General features: G+C 41.0%; 2 protein-coding genes and 1 long non-coding RNA gene across 11 annotated transcripts in view; 2 read left to right on the top strand and 1 right to left on the bottom strand.

The window, feature by feature from the left end:
• LOC140846922 (uncharacterized) overlaps window positions 1-3577 on the bottom strand; it is a 135895-nt gene extending 132318 nt beyond the window's left edge. For 2 of the 6 annotated variants that reach the window (XR_012126434.1, XR_012126435.1), the window contains exons 1-3: window positions 3439-3577; window positions 3207-3307; window positions 2802-2882 (exon numbers count right to left, since the gene is read on the bottom strand). This is a non-coding gene — a long non-coding RNA (uncharacterized lncRNA). Of the gene's footprint in view, window positions 1-2801; window positions 2883-3206; window positions 3308-3415 lie in introns of all 6 variants that reach the window. The other 4 variants (XR_012126437.1, XR_012126438.1, XR_012126436.1 and 1 more) reach the window with 3 other exon arrangements.
• Window positions 3500-5936, top strand: LOC140846919 (uncharacterized). Of its 4 annotated transcripts, none has more exons than XR_012126431.1 (3): window positions 3500-4081; window positions 5073-5212; window positions 5786-5936. XR_012126431.1 is itself a non-coding variant. In XM_073225246.1 (2 exons), exons 1-2 carry the CDS (start codon window positions 3500-3502, stop codon window positions 5801-5803), a joined length of 600 nt encoding a protein of 199 aa, XP_073081347.1. In that variant the 3' UTR covers window positions 5804-5925. The 4 variants fall into 4 exon arrangements, 2 of the variants coding, with proteins under 2 accessions (XP_073081347.1, XP_073081346.1); XR_012126432.1 differs by having other exon boundaries at window positions 5127-5212; XM_073225246.1 differs by lacking the exon at window positions 5073-5212 and having other exon boundaries at window positions 5786-5925.
• Window positions 5826-17929, top strand: part of ECI2 (enoyl-CoA delta isomerase 2) — a 35809-nt gene continuing 23705 nt past the window's right edge. The window contains 3 exon segments of the mRNA XM_073225247.1: window positions 5826-5861; window positions 5863-5949; window positions 8392-8580. Coding sequence (XP_073081348.1) covers window positions 5841-5861; window positions 5863-5949; window positions 8392-8580 — 297 coding nt within the window. The 5' untranslated portion in view covers window positions 5826-5840.

Consider the following 17929-nt stretch of genomic DNA (forward strand, 5'->3'; position numbering starts at 1 on the left):
GATTATTTGGGTAAAGAAGAAGAATAATAGCACAGATTTAACTGATCTCAAGCAATGTCACAGAATTTAAGCAGGAAATAATTATAATACAGAACACAGAACATGGACTAATAATCTTTAATGATTAACAGAAGACGTAATGTATTTTCACTCCAGAAATAATAGAGTTAAATAATATCGTGGTTTCCTTGGTACCACTTTTTCTAGTTCATTTTAGTGCAGGAACCTGGGAGTAGTCAAATATTTCTCAAGTTACCATTCATTGAAAAAGAAATATTTTAAAGCACAAAAATACTTATGTTAATTCCTCCTGGCAATTTAATAAAAAGATAGCAATTCACTCACAATTTATTACTGAATATGTAAAGACATGGACTAGGTAGAATGGCTCATCCACCATCCAACATGCATTCAGGGTATTTAGTGGCAGCAGTGTGTCAGGAGATGGGAAACAAGGTTTCCTGGGAAGAATTCTCCCCAGGGTGTGCAGTTGGTAAGTAATGAGACAAATTACTAACCAGACACGTAGTGGTAACACCAGTGCTAAGAGGAAGAGGAGACCTGGGGCGTGACAGGAGCTCAGCAGGAGAGAACACGCCTAGTGTAGGGTCAGAGGAGACTTCCTAGACTGAGGGAGAGCCAGAGGGCTTGAACATCCCAAGTTCATCTGAAACAGAAAGTCCAAGTGTGGGGCTGGTGAGTGATGAATGGGCAAGTAGGCGGCTTGAGGGCTAAGAAGTTTGGATTTGTTAGGAAGGCGAAGGTGTCCCACTACAAGGATTACAATCACAGGGGATGATTAAGGGAGAATTCTGTGTAGTGTCAGGTTTACAATTTATGGAGATCAGTCAGGGAACAAGTACAGAATGGACTGCAATGTGGCGTTCAAGCCAGCAAAACTGTAAGTGGCTGTTACAGCAACCTAAATATAAATACTGATAGTCCAAGTAACAATGACCCAAACATAATGAGGGCCTAAATTAAGCCAATGGTAGACGGAAAAGGATTTTAAAAAAAGACAAACTATTTAAGAGACAAAATCACTGGGACTTGGCAACTCACAGAAGTGAGGAGTCAGACACAGAGAGACCAGGATGCTTCCAGGTTCCTAGTTTGACTGCTAATTGGACAATGGTGTCATAATAGTTCCTCACGACTGAATGTAATAGACTTTTTATATATCATGACAGTATCTGATAGCTTAAATATTAGGAAAAAAATAATGCAAGCGACAGGAGAGTCATAAATGGTAGATTCTACCCTGTGATCTTAAAAAATTAACATTTAGCCCCACGACTGAGCACAATATTGTGAAGTGGACATCCTGGCCCCTAAGGTTCATTACAGCAGGACACAGCTCCTCCTGGGCACCTGTGACTACCAGGGAGGCAAAGAGGGGGTGGTGTTGGCATTCTCTGTACCCAGAACAGCATTACCTCCCCATCTAAGCAGACCTCTCCCCTAAGGTCAGTACTCTAAACTAGGATCTTATCTAATTAAGACAGGGCCTCCCCTACCCAAGACTTTCATAAACTCCAAGGGAACCTGATCTTTGGACAGGGAGATTAAGGCTTTGGAAGAGTTCTTTCTTGCTCTTATCCAGAAGCATTCCCCCTGAGGATATAGTGGGAGTACAGGACTGCACTAAGAACTGGATAACGAGTCACACCAGTTATATCTTCAAAGGTCCTCCACTGCTCTCAACACAGAATCCAAACTCCATAGCCTTGGTACAGTGGTCTTCATGCTCAGGTAGAGCATCTAATCAACTCACACTGCTTCCTTTTGGTGAGAACTGGCCTCTTCACCCACAGGCCCATGGTAACAATATTTAAATGACATGGTCTGGACTCCCTGTAACAGTTTAATAGGCCACAGGTGGACCCAAGATGAACTTGGCCGGAGTATCTGTCTTCTTAACCATCTTCCCTCTCTCAAACACTAGTATATAATGTGTCCTTAGTAAATGACAGTGACTAGAGATGCAAATGATTTGTCCAATAGAAAAAAAAAATTGCCCCGATGTTATGGTTTTAATGTTTTGTAGAATATTAACTAGTTTTGCACCTAAACTTGTAAACTGTTCCAGCATTTTTTTACGCTGATTATATAAAACAGCCTTTCAAATTCTTTACCATCCTAATTAGTGAGCTAAGTCAATTTTTGACATATGCTCCTATGTTTTAAATTAGTCTTTGACAAAGATGGCTAATTCCCCACACCTCACTTTTCAGTGTGAAATATATCATAAGCCTGAGAAAAGTTCACTTATATTATGAACAGTGTTACAATCCAAATATGCTTACTTTAAAAATATTCTTTCTATGAGAAGTGTTTCATCTTCTGGAGCCTAGTGAATCTTCCAGTATCTGTAATTCCTGGCTAATGCTTTTCCATTACCGCTGAGGATCACCTAAGGAGACCTAAGGTCACCCGGAAGAGGGTCAGGGTCTTTGATTATGCTCAGCCTACCAACCATCACCTTGTAATATTTGAAGAAAGGTTTTAGAATAAGTCCAAATTGTTCCACCCAGACTTCAGTCTTGTCCCCACCTACACTATTATCCAGATCTACCTAATGAAACACAAATAGTGGGATCATTATTGGAATAATCAGCACAGAATAATAAAATTCCTTGACACTTCAGCTCTGAGCACTGAGTTGAATCAGGACTCTACTTGCAAGTTTCAGATCTTTGGGAAAGCCTTTCGGGATCTCAATTTCCACATCAGCAAAATGGGCCCACACCATATTCCCCACAAGATTGCTGAAAGAAGTACAATTGGCCCAGCTTACTCACTGTAAGTAGTCCACAGTATCAGTTTCATTAATCTGGAACTCTGATTGGCCCCAGGCATACTTGGATACTATACCCTGAACACTTAAAGAAAAATTTCAAGTAAGTAAATCTGAAGATCTATTTGGCTTTATTAAACCATTCATCAATCAGCCAGTATCCCAAATAGCAAGTAGAAAGGAGCTCTGTCAACCTATATGAGTTTTTAAAGGCAGAGAGGGAATGGAAAAAAGGAAATCACCAGTCAAGAATGCCTTGTTTTAAGCAAGGTTGCCCTCCTAACTGGAGTGGAAGGGTTCTCCTTGTGCTGGCCAGGAAATGCCACGCTGAGGGCTACATTCCGGGGAGGGGGTAAGGAGGGTTGATTTTTAAATTGCAGTTAGGTTAGTAAGTCTTAAGTTTGCTGACCTGGGGCCTTAGTGTAAGTGACTCCATCTTGGCCTGTGGTTTTCTTTATAACAGCACCCGGTTCCAAGCAGTGATTTTTTTTGTTGATATTTCTCCTGGAACTGGGCGAGACGACAGTCAAAGGCCCTTCCAACTCTAAAGAACTCTTACCCAAATATTTTGTTAAATGCTTTGACATAATTCGGAATTATCCACAGACGGTTACTGACCTAAAAAGACGGGTATGAAATACCTGACAGACTTCGTTTGATACCCCGACGTCTAACAGGTCTGGAAGCCTTTCCTCCTTTGGAATGAATACAGTGTTCACCGTGCCCCCGCCCCTCTCTAACGGAGGGCTCCTCCGCGCCGGCGCCAGGCCCGGGGGGAAGCGGCCCCTCCTCCGGACCCTCGCGGGACCGCCGCTCTCCCCCGGCAGCCCAGCGCCCGCAGAGCTCCCGTGCTTCCGTTACACACGTGGCTCCTCCGCAGGCGCCAGTCGCGAGGCGCTCGCACAGCCGCAGGGACCAGCTCGCGCCTCCATCTCTCTGTCCTGGCCCCGCCGCGGGGGAAGGCGTCTCTCCACCGCGGGCCATCACGCCCGGCTCCCGGACGGGGAGCGCACGCTCCCGGAAGGGAAGTACCCGAACTCCGGCCTCCCGGCCCACACAGCTCCCACCCGCCCCCGCGCGCCGGCCCCGCCCAGGCCCCGCCCCCGTGGGCCCGCCCCGCCCAGGCCCCGCCCCGACCATTCGCGTCCCTGCCCATTTCCGGCCCCGCCCTCGAGCCCGGCTCCGCCCCTGCCCGGGCGGCTACCGGCCCAACCCACCCGGGGTGGCCATGACCGGGTTGGCTGCGGGACTGCGGCGACCCCGGTGTTCCAGCGCGGTCAGAAGGTAAGCGCTGAGTCTGGGCCCAAGGTAGCGGCCCGCAGGAGCCGCCTTTTCTGCTACCTTGTCTCGGTAGCAACAAGGTTATGCTTCAACGGTTTTCCAGGCAAAGAGCGACATCGAGTGTCCGCCAGCGCGCGCCGTCCCGCGCTGGGTCGGAGAGGGTCGTGAGGCCTGAGCTGCGGCTCTCTGCCCGCGCGTCCCGCGGGCCGCAGCCGGGTGGCTGCTTGCCGCCGCCTTGGCTGCTTGCGGTTGCAAACGTAATTTGCTAAAATGTGGTGGAACATGTAAGCTTTGTTAATTTGCTGAACAGTGTAGATAGACACCCAAGCTGGTTATCGTCAGTGTGGGATTTAACTGCCCCTTGGGTGATACTTCTGCTGTAATGCTAAGCGGCAAGATACACAAGCTATGTAAAAACAGAAAACGAAGCTATGTAGAGGAAACAAGAAACCTTGGAAGGTGCTTGTTTCCTTGAAATGGTGGAATTACGAGTGATTTACCTGTTTTATGTATTAAACGTGTTTTGTAATTTTTTTTAAACTCAATTTATTTTATATAAATGTTTGCGTTATATTTTGTGAGAACTTGAGCAGTTAAGGCCTCCTATGGGCACTGTAGATTTTCCTTTCGTTTTCTGCTTGGAACTTGCCAGGTGCCAAATAGACTTAGGATGCAAAACTTTTTCCCTTTTCGGAAAGGAAAAGAAAAAAGGAATTCAAGTATTTAATATGAAACTTACTGAACACTAATTTTGTTGAACTACACACCAATTCTGTTGAATATTTCAAGGTTTGAACCTAAAGGTCGTTATGCTGTTTGAGTTACATTATTGCAGAGATGATACATTTGTTAGATTTGGGCTTTATTTGTAACTGTATTATCTTAATCTTTGGTGCCATTAACTTTATTCTCAGGGTCATCATTGTGAACATCCATTTTTTGCCTGTACCTCCATGGTGTTCATTGAAGCTTCCCCCTCTCCTTTGCTTAACAGTGTGTGTTTAAAAACTTAGCCCACCATGCTTTCCTGTTTTTACTCTGCTACTAGTTGGCTGGGTAAACATCAGGGGTGAAGACTGAGCATGCTCAGCCTGGCTTCACAGACTAACATCCACGGCAGTAGATTTCCCCCAGGTAGGTACCCCACCTCTAAGAAAGAACTGGCTCTCTGGAGTACCAGTGGCTGCTCATCTGTACTTTTGAGCATTTCTGGTCTCTCCTCCGCTTCTGCCTTTGGGTATGTTGCAACACACATTTTGCTGAGCAGGGAGGAAGGAATTGACCTAACAGTTTATAAATCGGTGAGTGCAGAGGCTGTTTCTCACCTTTGGACACAAACACCTAAACTTTTTCTGTGCACTTTACCCACTTGGTCTGTTTCCTGGTCACTTCTGTCTTGCATTTTCTGTACTTTCGTTTACTTGTTGTTTGGGTCAAAGTTTACTTCAGCCGTTTGGGTTCTGGCTACTTTTATCTCTATTTAATTTGGATTGCTACAAATACTGTGCCGGATTGTAACTTGCTTTGCCTTTATTTTAGAATTACTACAGTTAGTTTCTGTATTGATTTTGTATCTAGGAATTATTTTGGAAGCCACTAACCATTTGTGGCCAGCTATATAGGGGCAAGTATAGGGAAAATACAGGGAAACAGCATTTTGGTACATAAGATTTGAGAACAATTAGAAATCTGCCTGCCTATTTGCAGCCCTCTGCAGGTGATTAGTTTCCAAGTATTTCAGCTGCGTGTGAGTAGAAGCACAATGAGAGCCAGTCAGAAGGACTTTTGAAAATTCAGTGAATGGAGTGAAACAGTTGAAGAAGGATCCAGGAAATGAAGCGAAGCTAAAACTCAATGCACTATATAAGCAGGTAAATGCCTAAGATCTGATATAAATTTGGAGCCATTTTGAACAGATGACTCTTCAAATAAATACGCCATATATTTTACTAAAATGTAGCTTTAATATTTTTAGGGTTTGTGTTGCTGCCTTTCCTCTAAAGAGTGCATACATGAGAATTTTTGTATATTAGACTTTGATGAAAGTAATCTCTCAGGATCACTCCAGAGTAAAAGAGATTTAAAAGATAAAACAACCAAGTGTGTGGACAGTATTTGGTGACATTACTATAATCAATGAAAAGGTTATTTTGAGACATCTCGGGACATTTGAATATGGACTGAGTATGAGATAATACCTAGGAATTATTGTCAGTGGTGTCATGGTTCTGTAAGAAAATAAGAAAATGTTGATTTTTTTTTTTTTTTTAGGAATGCACACTAAGTAGGTAGGGGTAAAATAGTGTGGTATTTGGGTTTCACTAAAATAAGAAAGAAGAAAAAGACTGACAAAGCAAGTATGGTAAATGATCATTGTTGAACGTGGGTGATGAGTATAGGGAATTCATTATCTACTTTTGTGTGTATTTGAAAATTTTTATAATGAAATCTTAAAGTTAAGTTTGTAAAAATTAAGTTTGCAATGTTTAAAGATTACCCTGAAAAGTCAGCCCCTCAGGGCTCCTGTGTGTTATCTGTTTTTCTCTTTTTGTGATTCTTGTGTGCAAAAGAATTTTAACTTTGCCCAAGAAGAGTTCTGGACTTTGCCCTTGGCCTCTGGGAGTACTCGCTAAACTCTTGAAATGCCATGCCTAATAGGAGTTCTTTGTTTGCATCGGGAGTCTAACAATGTCATTTAGAGTGGGGGCTTCAGGTTACATTCAGTCATGCCTGCATATGCAGCTGCAAATGAAAACTGTGAACACGAAGGCTAGAGTAGTCTTCCCTGGCGGGCAGTGCTCCATGTGCGTTGTCACACGTCATTCTAGGAGACGAATGCTGTCCTGACTCCATGGTGGGGGCTGGGGGGGGCGCTGGTGGACTGTGCTGCCTCTAATTTCTCAGGTGGCTTTACTCTTGCAGAGTGATTCTGGTCTCTTTGTCTTTGGAGAGTCAAAGCCTCCTTGTCTTCCCAATGGGTTTCAGCCCCAGGCAAGTTCGCTATAGATTCAGTGTGACCAAAGAAATGACAGTAGGACATTCTTGGGGTGAAAGGGTTTATTACCCGGCTTGTTCTTTCGGCGGTAGGTCGAGCACTAGCGTCTCTGCCTCTGCCCAGAAAATTGGGCCGAGCTCTCTATATAGCGGGATTATAGTTTATTGCCTACGGGTGTGGAAGCAGTAGCCTAGCGACAGGCCAGTTACATCATCAAGTGGTTTAAGTTCAGTGAGAATCCTGGCCATAGGAACCCCAACTTCCCCACACTCCTTTACTGCCTTTGTTTTTCAAAGTCTCTTCCTTCTTTCCTCTTTTAGCTAATTATAAAATAAAAAAAGTTTTTAATGTGGCTAAGTGGAGTTTTAAATTGTCATTTCTATTTTATTCATCTCAAAATACTCACCCAGCCTATTCTCAAACAAGTGAAATTTAGTTGCTTTTTGCTTTCTCCTTGCTCCATCCTTCAGTTAAGTTTCTTTAGGGCCACTGGCTCTGACCACCTCCACCCCTGCTCTCCAGCTACAGCTCTTTTGCTCAGTTACCAGGAATCTACTCCTGAATTAATGGTGTTTTTTTTAATACCTTTGAATGAGCCTTTAGAATGTACTGTGGATTTCCAAGCATTTGTTGGCTAGTTACCTTTGAAGATTGTTTGCTTGGATGCTTTGGTTGTGTGTGAAAAAAGTGATCATCAATATAAAACCAATAAACTATTAGAATTTTTTTTAAAGTACTCTTCCAAATCCCTTTTCTTACATTATTTTCATATGCGGGTAGTTATAACTTACTTTAGAGACTGATAGCCAATAGCACATTTTGTCTCTCCACTCTTTTTTCCATTGTTTGTGCACTTTTAGCAACAGCATCAAAGAGAGGGCAAGAGGAAAGCTCAGATCAATTTATGTACTTACGGAAGTATTTGGGAGGGGAAGGTGCATTCATCCTAGCTGTACATTTTATGGATCTTAAATATTGAAGACTCCAATAATTCCCACTCTCATTTCCACAGGCAACTGAAGGACCTTGTAATACACCCAAACCAAGTATTTTTGACTTGATCAATAAGGCTAAGTGGGATGCATGGAATTCTCTTGGCAGCCTGTCCAAGGTCCATTTACTTGATTCACTTGTTTGCTCTTACTGTACTTGCTATACTCTTGAAGGAAGTTGGGTGCTTCTCATGAAACCATCATAGATGAAGCCTTTGAGATCTTGATGTGCTTCTGTTGAATCAGAACCGCTGTTCTTTCTTCACTGTAGGGTGCTAGTTTTCAGCCTAGAAAGTTTCTCAAAATGCTGTCATCTCCTCCTTCAGGAAACTGCCAGGAAGAACTATGTGGATATGGTGTCCAGTCTGAGTTCTTCTTCTGAATCTTCTAGCCAAATAAAGCCTGGAGCCGACGGGGAGCAACGGGGATATGAAACCCTGGTGGTGACCTCTCAAGATGGCATCACAAAGATCATGTTGAACCGGCCCACCAAAAAGAATGCCATCAGCACTCAGGTAACATCACCTGCCCTGGGAGTTTGTCCGCTTTTCTTTTCTTCCTCTCTCTATTGCACTCAAATACTCTGGTGTTGCAGCATCATTCCTATTTTTGTGTTATCTGTTGTTTGATCTGTGTGGGAAGATTAATAATTGTGGCTGCTACTTCGTGCAGCAGAATTGAGCATTCGTTATTTAGAATTTGTGAGCTTTGGATAGATTCTACATGCTCAGAAGGCACTGCAACTTTCCTAAGGATGGAAGCACAAATAAATTAATATAAAAGAAACATACAGTGTTCTAATAGAATATGCATAGATGTTCGTTCTCTAGGTTTGTATAGACCATCCCCAGAAGTATCTTCATGTCAGTTAGACTTCAGAGTCAGTACTGTTCTACCGGCACGGAACTTTATTTTGTACAGGTAGAGGAATGAAAGGGCTTCATCTTAAATATATTTTAACCCACCTCTGCTTGAAATGAGCTGCTTGGCAAGGGTAACTTAGTCTTTCAATCTGTTACTGAACTAGAATGATAATGAAAATAACCACTTTAGCCCTTTCCCTTTGAAAAAAAATATATAGGGAGTTAGTTGGATGTGTGGTGCTGAGCTGGGAGTAAAATTTGAAAGGGCTCCTAACTCCTTTCATGGGGCTTATTATCTACGTTGTGGTAGAAAGAGCAAACAAACTTAATATAGTCTTAAAGTAAGAATTCCTTGAAGTTGCATACATGCCACTCAGTTAATGAAGCATTGGATTCTCAAAACTTTATTTACTCTTCTCCTGACTCATTTCTGTATAATCAGGGGAATAATATAGTGGTAATCATAATAGCTTCTCCTTACAATGTGCCTGGTATGTGTCAGTACTTCCCATTAATTCTCATAAGGAGCATTCCATTAACAATAATTAGATTAAGTAGTAACTTGCTCAAATTCATGTAACTAATAAACAAGAAAATCTAAATCCCTGATATATCCAAGTCCTAATCCTGGCTCTTGCCAGTACCCCATCATACTATGTCATCATAACAACAGTAATAATGGAAGTACTTCCTGATTCCCACCCTCATGGATATGTTTTCACATTTATTTATATATGCAAAATCCATACGTTTGTTTATTTCAGTGTCTCTGTGTCTAAATATCAGTCTGCTTCGTCATTCTCTCCCATATTGATGTCTCATCTAAGACAGAAGCTGCACCTGTTTTAAATGCAGGAAAGGTGTGATAACTACACATCCTAGATTTTTCAGAGATGTTGATGATTTAAAATACGGGGCCCATTGTCCTTCGCAACTATTACCATGTCTTGGAAATCCCAGCATTTTAACAATCATTAACCCCTCCCAGAATGCCTGGGACACTGGTGCTTCCTTTTTTTTTTAACAATTTTTTTTATTCAGGTATTATTGATATACACTCTTATGAAGGTTTCACATGAAAAACAATGTGGTTACTATATTCACCCATATTATCAAGTCCCTACTAATACTCCATTGCAGTCACTATCCATCAGTGTAGTAAGATGCCACAGAATCACTACTTCTCTGTCCTGCACTGTCCTCCCCATGAAACCCTCTCATGTATACTAATCATAATACCCCTCAATCCCCTTCTCCCTGCCTGCCCACCCGCCCTGCCCCACCCCTCCTCTTTGGAAACTGGTAGTCCCTTCTTGGAGTTTGTGAGTCTGCTGTTATTTTGTTCCTTCAGTTTTGCTTTGTTCTTGTACTCCACAAATGAAGGAAATCATTTGGTACTTGTCTTTCTCTGCCTGGCTTATTTCACTGAGCATAATACCCTCCAGCTCCATCCATGTTGTTGCAAATGGTAGGATTTCTTTCTTTCTTCTTTCTTATGGCTGAATAGTATTTCATTGTGTATGTTTACCACACCTTCTTTATCCATTCATCTACTGATGGACATGTAGGTTGCTTCCATATCTTGGCTATTGTAAATAGTGCTGCAATAAACATAAGGAATGCATATGTCTTTTTGAATCTCAGAATTTGTATCCTTTGGGTAAATTTCTAGGAGTGGAATTCCCAGGTCAAATGGTATTTCTATTTTTAATTTCTTTTAAGAGGAACCTCCATATTGCTTTCCACAATGGTTGAACTAGTTTACATTCCCACCAGCAGTGTAGGAGGGTTCCCCTTTCTCTGCATCCTCACCAGCATTTGTTTCTTAGTCTTTTCAATTTTGGCTATCCTAACTAGTGTGAGGTGATATCTCATTATGGTTTAAATTTGCATTTACCTGAAGATTAGCAATGTGGAGCATCTTTTCATGTGCCTGTTGGCCATCTGAATTTCTTTGGAGAATAGTTTGTTCATAAACTACGCCGATTTTTTAATCAGGTTATTTCCTTTTTGTTGTTGAGGCATGTGACTTCTTTATATATTTTGTATGTAAACCCTTTATCATATATGTTGTTTACAAATATATTATCCCATACTGTAGGATGTCTTTTTATTTTACTGATGGTGTCCTTTGCTGTAGACAAGGTTTTTAGTTTGATGTACTTCCATTTGTTCATTTTTGCTTTTGTTTCCCTTGCCCAAGGAGATCTGTTCAGGAAAATGTTGCTCATGTTTATATTCAGGAGATTTTTGCCTATGTTTTCTTTTAAGAGTTTTAAGGTTTCATGACTTACATTCAGGTCTTTGATCCATTTTGAATTTACTTTTGTGTATGGGTTAGACAATAATCCACTTTCATTCTCTTGCATGTAGCTGTCCAGTTTTGCCAACACCAGTTGTTGAAGAGGCTGTCATTTCCCCATTGTATGCCCATGGCTCCTTTATCATATATTAATTCACCATCTGTGCTTGGGTTTATACCTGGACTCTCCAGTCTGTTCCATTGGTCTATGGGTCTGTTCTTGTGCCACTACCAAATTGTCTTGACTACTGTGGCTTGGTAGTAGAGCTTGAAGTTGGGGAGCATAATCCCCCCAGCTTTATTTCAGGATTGCTTTGGCTATTTGGTGTCTTTTGTGGTTCTGTGTGAATTTTAGAACTATTTGCTCTACTTTGTTGAAGAATGCTGCTGGTATTTTGATAGGAATGGCATTGAATCTGTAGATTGCTTCAGGCAGGATGGCCATTTTGACAATATTAATTCTTCCTGTGCATAAGCATGGAACATTTTGATTTATTGGTATCTTCTTTAATTTATCTCACGAGTGTCTTGTAGTTTTCATGGCATTGGTCTTTCACTTCCTTCCTTAGATTTATTTCTAGGTATTTTATTCTTTTTGATGCAATAGTGAATGGAATTGTTTTCCTGATTTCTCTTTCTGCTAGTTCATCATCAGTGTATAGGAATGCAACAGATTTCTGTGTATTAACTTTGTATCCTGCAACTTTGCTGAATTCAGATATTAGATCTGATAGTTTTGGAGTGGATTCTTTAGGGTTTTTTTATGTACAGTATCATGATATCTGCTAACAATGACAGTTTAACTTCTTCCTTACCAGTCTGGATGCCTTTTATTTCTTTGTGTTGTCTGATTGCTGTGGCTAGGACCTCCAGTACTATGTTGAATAAAAGTGAGTGAGTGGGCATCCTTGTCTTGTTCCTGATCTTAAAGGAAAAGCATTCAGCTTCTTGCTGTTAAGTATGCTGTTGGCTGCAGGTTTGTCATATATGGCATTTATTATGTTGAGGTACTTGCCCTCTATACCGATTTTGTTAAGCGTTTTTATCATGAGCGAATGTTGAATTTTGTTGAATACTTTTCCAGCATCTTTGGAGATGATCATGTGGTTTTTGTCATTCTTTTTGTTGATGTGGTGGATGATATTGAGAGATTTTAAAATATTGTACCCATGCTTGCATCCCTGGAATAAATCCTACATGATCCTGATGGATGATATTTTTCATGTATTTTTGAATTTTGGTTTGCCAATATTTTGTTGATTATTTTTGCATCTATGTTCATCAGGGATATTGGTCTGTAATTTTCTTTCTTTGCAGTATCTTTGCCTGGTTTTGGTATTAGAGTGATGCTGGCCTCGTAGAATGAGTTTTGGGAGTATTCCCTCCTCTTCTACTTTTTGGAAAACTTTAAAGAGGATAGGTATTAGGTCTTCACTGAATATTTGATAAAATTCAGCAGTGAAACCTTCTTGTCTAGGCATTTTGTTCTTAGGTAACTTTTTCATTACCAGTTCAATATCATTAGTGATAATTGGTTTGTTCAGATTTTCTGTTTTTTCCTGGGTCAGTCTTGGAAGGTTGTATTTTTCTAGAAAGTTGTCCATTTCTTCTAGGTTATGCAGTTTGTTAGCATATAATTTTTCATAGTAATTAATTTCTAGTTTCATACCTTTGTGATCTGAGAAGCTGGTTGTTACAATCTCAGTTTTTCCGAGTTTACTGAGTCTCTTTTTGCGGCCTAGTATATGATCTATTCTTGAAAATGTTACATGTGCACTTGACAAGAATGTGTATCCTGCTGCTTTTGGGTGGAGTGTTCTGCAGATGTCTGTTAGGTCCATCTGTTCTAATGTGTTGTTCAGTGCCTCTGTGCCCTTACTTATTTTCCTCTGGTTGATCTGTCCTTTGGAGTGGGTAGAGTGTTGAAGTCTCCTGAAATGAATGCATTGCATTCTATTTTCCCCTGTAATTCTGTTAGTATTTGTTTCACATATATAGGTGATCCTGTGTTGGATGCATAGATATTTATAATGGTTATATCCTCTTGTTGGACTGACTCCTTTATCATTATGTAATGTCCTTCTTTGTCTCTTTTTACTTTCTTTGTTTTGAAGTCTATTTCATCTGATACAAGTACTGCAACTCCTGCTTTTTTCTCCCTATTAGTTGCATGAGATATATTTTTATATCACTTCACTTTTAGTCTGTGTATGTCTTTGGGTTTGATGTGAGTCTCTTGTAGGTAGCATATAGATGGATCTTGTTTTTTATGTATCCATTCAGTGACTATATGTCTTTTGATTGGTACATTCAGACCATTTACATTTAAGGTGATTATCGATAGGTATGTACATATTGCCAGTGCAGGCTTTAGATTTGTGGTTACCATAGGTTCAAGGGTAACTTCTTTACTATCTAACAGTCTAACTTAGCTCCCTTTACTATGCTATTAGAAACCCAATTTAAAGGTTCTTTTTTTTTTTCCTCCTTTTTCTTCCTCCTATATTCTTCATATATTAGGTATCATATTCTGTACTCTTTGTCTATCCCTTGACTAACTTTGGGGGTAATTGATTTAATTTTGCATCTGCTTGGTAATTAGTTGTTCTACTTTCTTTACTGTGGTGGTATTTCCTCTGGTGACAGCTATTTAGCCTTAGGAACACCTCCATCTATAGCAGTCCCTCCAAAATACACTGTAGAAGTGTTTTGTGGTAGGTAAATTCTCTCAGCTTTTACGTATGTGGAAATTGTTTAATCCCTCCTTCAAATTTAAATGGTAATCATGCCGGGTAGATTATTCTTTGTTCAAAGCCCTTCTGCTTCATTGCATTAAATACATCATGCCACTCCCTTCTGGCCTCTAAGGTTTCTGTTGAGAAGTCTGATGATAACCTGATGGGTTTTCCTTTGCATGTGCTCTTTTTTCTCTCTCTGGCTGCTTTTGATAGTCTGTCCTTATCCGTGATCTTTGCCATCCATTTTAATTATTATATGTCTTGGTGTTATCTGCCTTGGGTCCCTTGTGTTGTGAGATCTGTGCACCTCCATGGACTGAGAGACTATCTCTTTCTCCAGATTGGGGAAGGTTTCAGCAATTACCTCCTCAAAGATACTTTCTGTACCTTTTTTCTCTCTTCTTCTTCTGGTACCCCTATAATGTGAATATTGATTGTTCCATTTGGATTGGTCACAGTTCCTCAATATTCTTTCATTCCTAGAGATCCTTTTTTCTCTCTGTGCCTCTGCTTCTTTTTTTTTTTCTTTTTTTTTTTTTGGTATCATTAATCTGCAATTACAAGAGGAACATTATGTTTACTAGACTCCCCCCATCACCAAGTAACCCCCACATACCCCATTACAGTCACTGTCCATCAGCATAGTAAGATGTTGTAGAATCACTAAATGTCTTCTCTGTGTTGTACAGCCCTCCCCGTGCCCCCCCTACATTATACATGCTAATCATACTGTCCCCTTTCTTTCCCCGCCCTTATCCTTCCCTTCCCACACATCCTCCCCAGTCCTTTTCCCTTTGGTAACTGTTAGTCCATTCTTAGGTTCTGTGAGTCTGCTGCTGTTTTGTTCCTTCAGTTTTTTCTTTGTTCTCATAGTTCACATATGAGTGAAATCATTTGATACTTGTCTTTCTCCACCTGGCTTATTTCACTGAGCATAATATTCTCTAGCTCCATCCATGTTGTTGCAAATGGTAGGATTTGTTTTCTTCTTATGGCTGAATAATATTCCATTGGGTATATGTACCACATCTTCTTTATCCATTCATCTACTGATGGACACTTAAGTTGCTTCCATTTCTTGGCTATTGTAAATAGTGCTGCATTAAACATAGGGGTGCATATGTCTTTTTCAAACTGGGCTGCTGCATTCTTAGGGTAAATTCCTAGAAGTGGAATTCATAGGTCAAATGGTATTTCTATTTTGAGTTTTTTGAGGAACCTCCATACTGCTTTCCACAATGGTTGAACTAATTTACATTCCCACCAGCAGTGTAGGAGGGTTCCCCTTTCTCCACAACCTCGCCAACATGTGTTGTTTGTCTTTTGGATGGTGGCAATCCTTATTGGTGTGAGGTGATTTCTCATTGTGGTTTTAATTTGCATTTCTCTGATGACTAGCAATGTGGAACATCTTTTCATGTGTCTGTTGGCCATCTGAATTTCTTCTTTGGAGAAGTGTCTGTTCAGCTCCTCTGCCCATTTTTTAATTGGATTATTTCCTTTTTGTTTGTTGAAGTATGTGAGCTCTTTATATATTTTGGATGTCAACCCTTTATCGGATCTGTCATTTATAAATATATTCTCCCATACTGTAGGATACCTTTTTGTTCCATTGGTAGTGTCCTTTGCTGTACAGAAGCTTTTCAGCTTGATATAGTCCCACTTGTTCAGTTTTGCTTTTGTTTCCCTTGCCCGGGGAGATATGTTCATGAAGAAGTCGCTCATGTTTATGTCTGAGAGATTTTTGCCTATGTTTTTTCCTAAGAGTTTTATGGTTTCATGACTTACATTCAGGTCTTTGATCCATTTTGAATTTACTTTTGTGTATGGGGTTAGACAATGATCCAGTTTCATTCTCTTATATGTAACTGTCCAGTTTTGCCAACACCAGCTGCTGAAGAGGCTGTCATTTTCCCCATTGTATGTCCATGGCTTCTTTATCATATATTAATTGACCATATATGTTTTGGGTTAATATCTGGACTCTCTATTCTGTTCCACTGTGTCTGTGGCTCTGTTCTTGTTGCCAGTACCAAATTGTCCTGATTACTTGTGGGCTTTGTAGTGGAGCTTAAAGTTGGGAAGTGAGATCCCCCACACTTTATTCTTCCTTCTCAGGATTGCTTTGGCTATTCATGGTTCTTTTTGTGGTTCCATATGAATTTTTAAAACTATTTGTTTCAGTTCATTGAAGAATGCTGTTGGTATTTTGATAGGCATTACATCGAATCTGTAGATTGCTTTGGGCAGGATGGCCATTTTTGACAATATTAATTCTTCCTAGCCAAGAGCATGGGATGAGTTTCTACTTGTTAGTGTCCTGTTTTAATTTCTCTTAAGAGTGTCGTTTGTAGTTTTAAGAGTATAGGTTCTTTCACTTCTTTGGTTAAGTTTATTCATAGGTATTTTATTGCCTCTGCTTCTTTTTTATTCCTGTTCTCTAATTATATTTCATTTGTTATCTCCTCTACTTCATCTAATATTGCTTTTTAAGTCCCTCCATTGTATGTTTCATTTTGAATAGTGTATTTTTTTCAGTGTTTGTATCATTGTTGAGTTCCTCCCTTAGGTCTTGAATATTTTTTCTGTAGCTCCATGAGCATGTTTATGATTTTTATTTTGAAACCTGTCAGGAAGATTGGTGAGTTCACTTTCGCTTGATCCTTTTTTCTGGGTGTTTGTGGGATTTTGGTTTTTGAAACCAGGTTTCTTCGATGTTTCATATTTGTATGTGTGCCCTCTAGTGCCCAGAAGCTCTGTTTCTCTGAAGCTGCTCAGCCCGTAGAGCTAATGTTGGGCGTCACAGGGGAGCAGTGCTTTTGCCGCAGCAAGTAAGGAGCTGTTTCCTGCTTCCCAGCTGCTATGCCTGTCTCCACTGCCAGATCCAGTGGGCCAAGCACACAGGTGTAAGCTTCTGTGCTTTGCATTTGTAGCTGCCATAGGCGGGGCCTCCCTCTGTCTGACCCGACACCAGGGCAGGGACTACCGGTTTGTGAGCCAGGTGCAGGCCAGCTGGGAGGAAGGCGCAGCAGGCTGCGTATCATGGCGGGGGCCCTTGGAGCTGTGTAGCCAGCCAGGGGGATGGAGCTCCTGAAGCTCCTGAAAATTCCCAACCTTCTAGTAAGAGTGCACTGGGACTTTTTGTCCACCTGTCCTTTCTCCTGAGCAGTAAACTCTGTTCAATCCTTGCCCTTTTAGCAGCCCTCTTCCTGTTAGGAAGTCTCTCAAACTGCCCCCCTTTCTTTTGTCCCAGAGTAGCCAGATGTGAATTTCTGTTTTCTGCAAGCAGTTGGAATCTCAGTCTCTCCAAGTATTCTGCCTGACTTAGCTTTCCAACCCCACTAATCTCCAGTGCCACCGTGTAATGTAGGTTCGTGCTTCCCAGAGCAGATCTCCTGGGCTGGGTGTTCAGCAGTCCTAGGCCTCCACTCACTCCCTGCTCTGTTTCTCTTCCTCCTGCCGGTGAGCTAGGGTTGGGAAAGGGCTTGGGTCCCACCAGATCACAGCTTTGTTACATTAGCCTGTTCCATGAGGTCTGTTCTTTTCTTTTCCCATGTGTATGTAGTCTGGTACAGCCTTCTTTCCTGTTGGCTCTTTCAGGATTAGTTGTATTAATTATATTTTTCATTTCACCTCTCACACTGCCATCTTTTAATCTCTTCTGGGACAACTTGTGCTTTTCTTGAGGGACCCATGTGAAAAAACTGCTTTGTGGAAAATCTTTCTCTGGCCACTTCCCCTCTTACCCACACTCCATAAGCCTCAGAGTCTCCTCTGAGCTTTCCTGCTGTGTGTTCTTTTCCACCCACTTTAGAGCTATTCCCCTTTCTTGATTCTGTAAGCTCAAGGACTGTGTCTTACTTCTCACTTTTGAAAAAGGTGACAATATAGCTCCCAGCATCTACTGTAGCTCTTGTTATGTAATACACACCAAGTCATTGTAAAAGGAATGAAAATCCTT

This window comes from Manis javanica, chromosome 16 (genome assembly GCF_040802235.1).
Source record: "Manis javanica isolate MJ-LG chromosome 16, MJ_LKY, whole genome shotgun sequence".
NCBI lineage: Eukaryota > Metazoa > Chordata > Mammalia > Pholidota > Manidae > Manis > Manis javanica.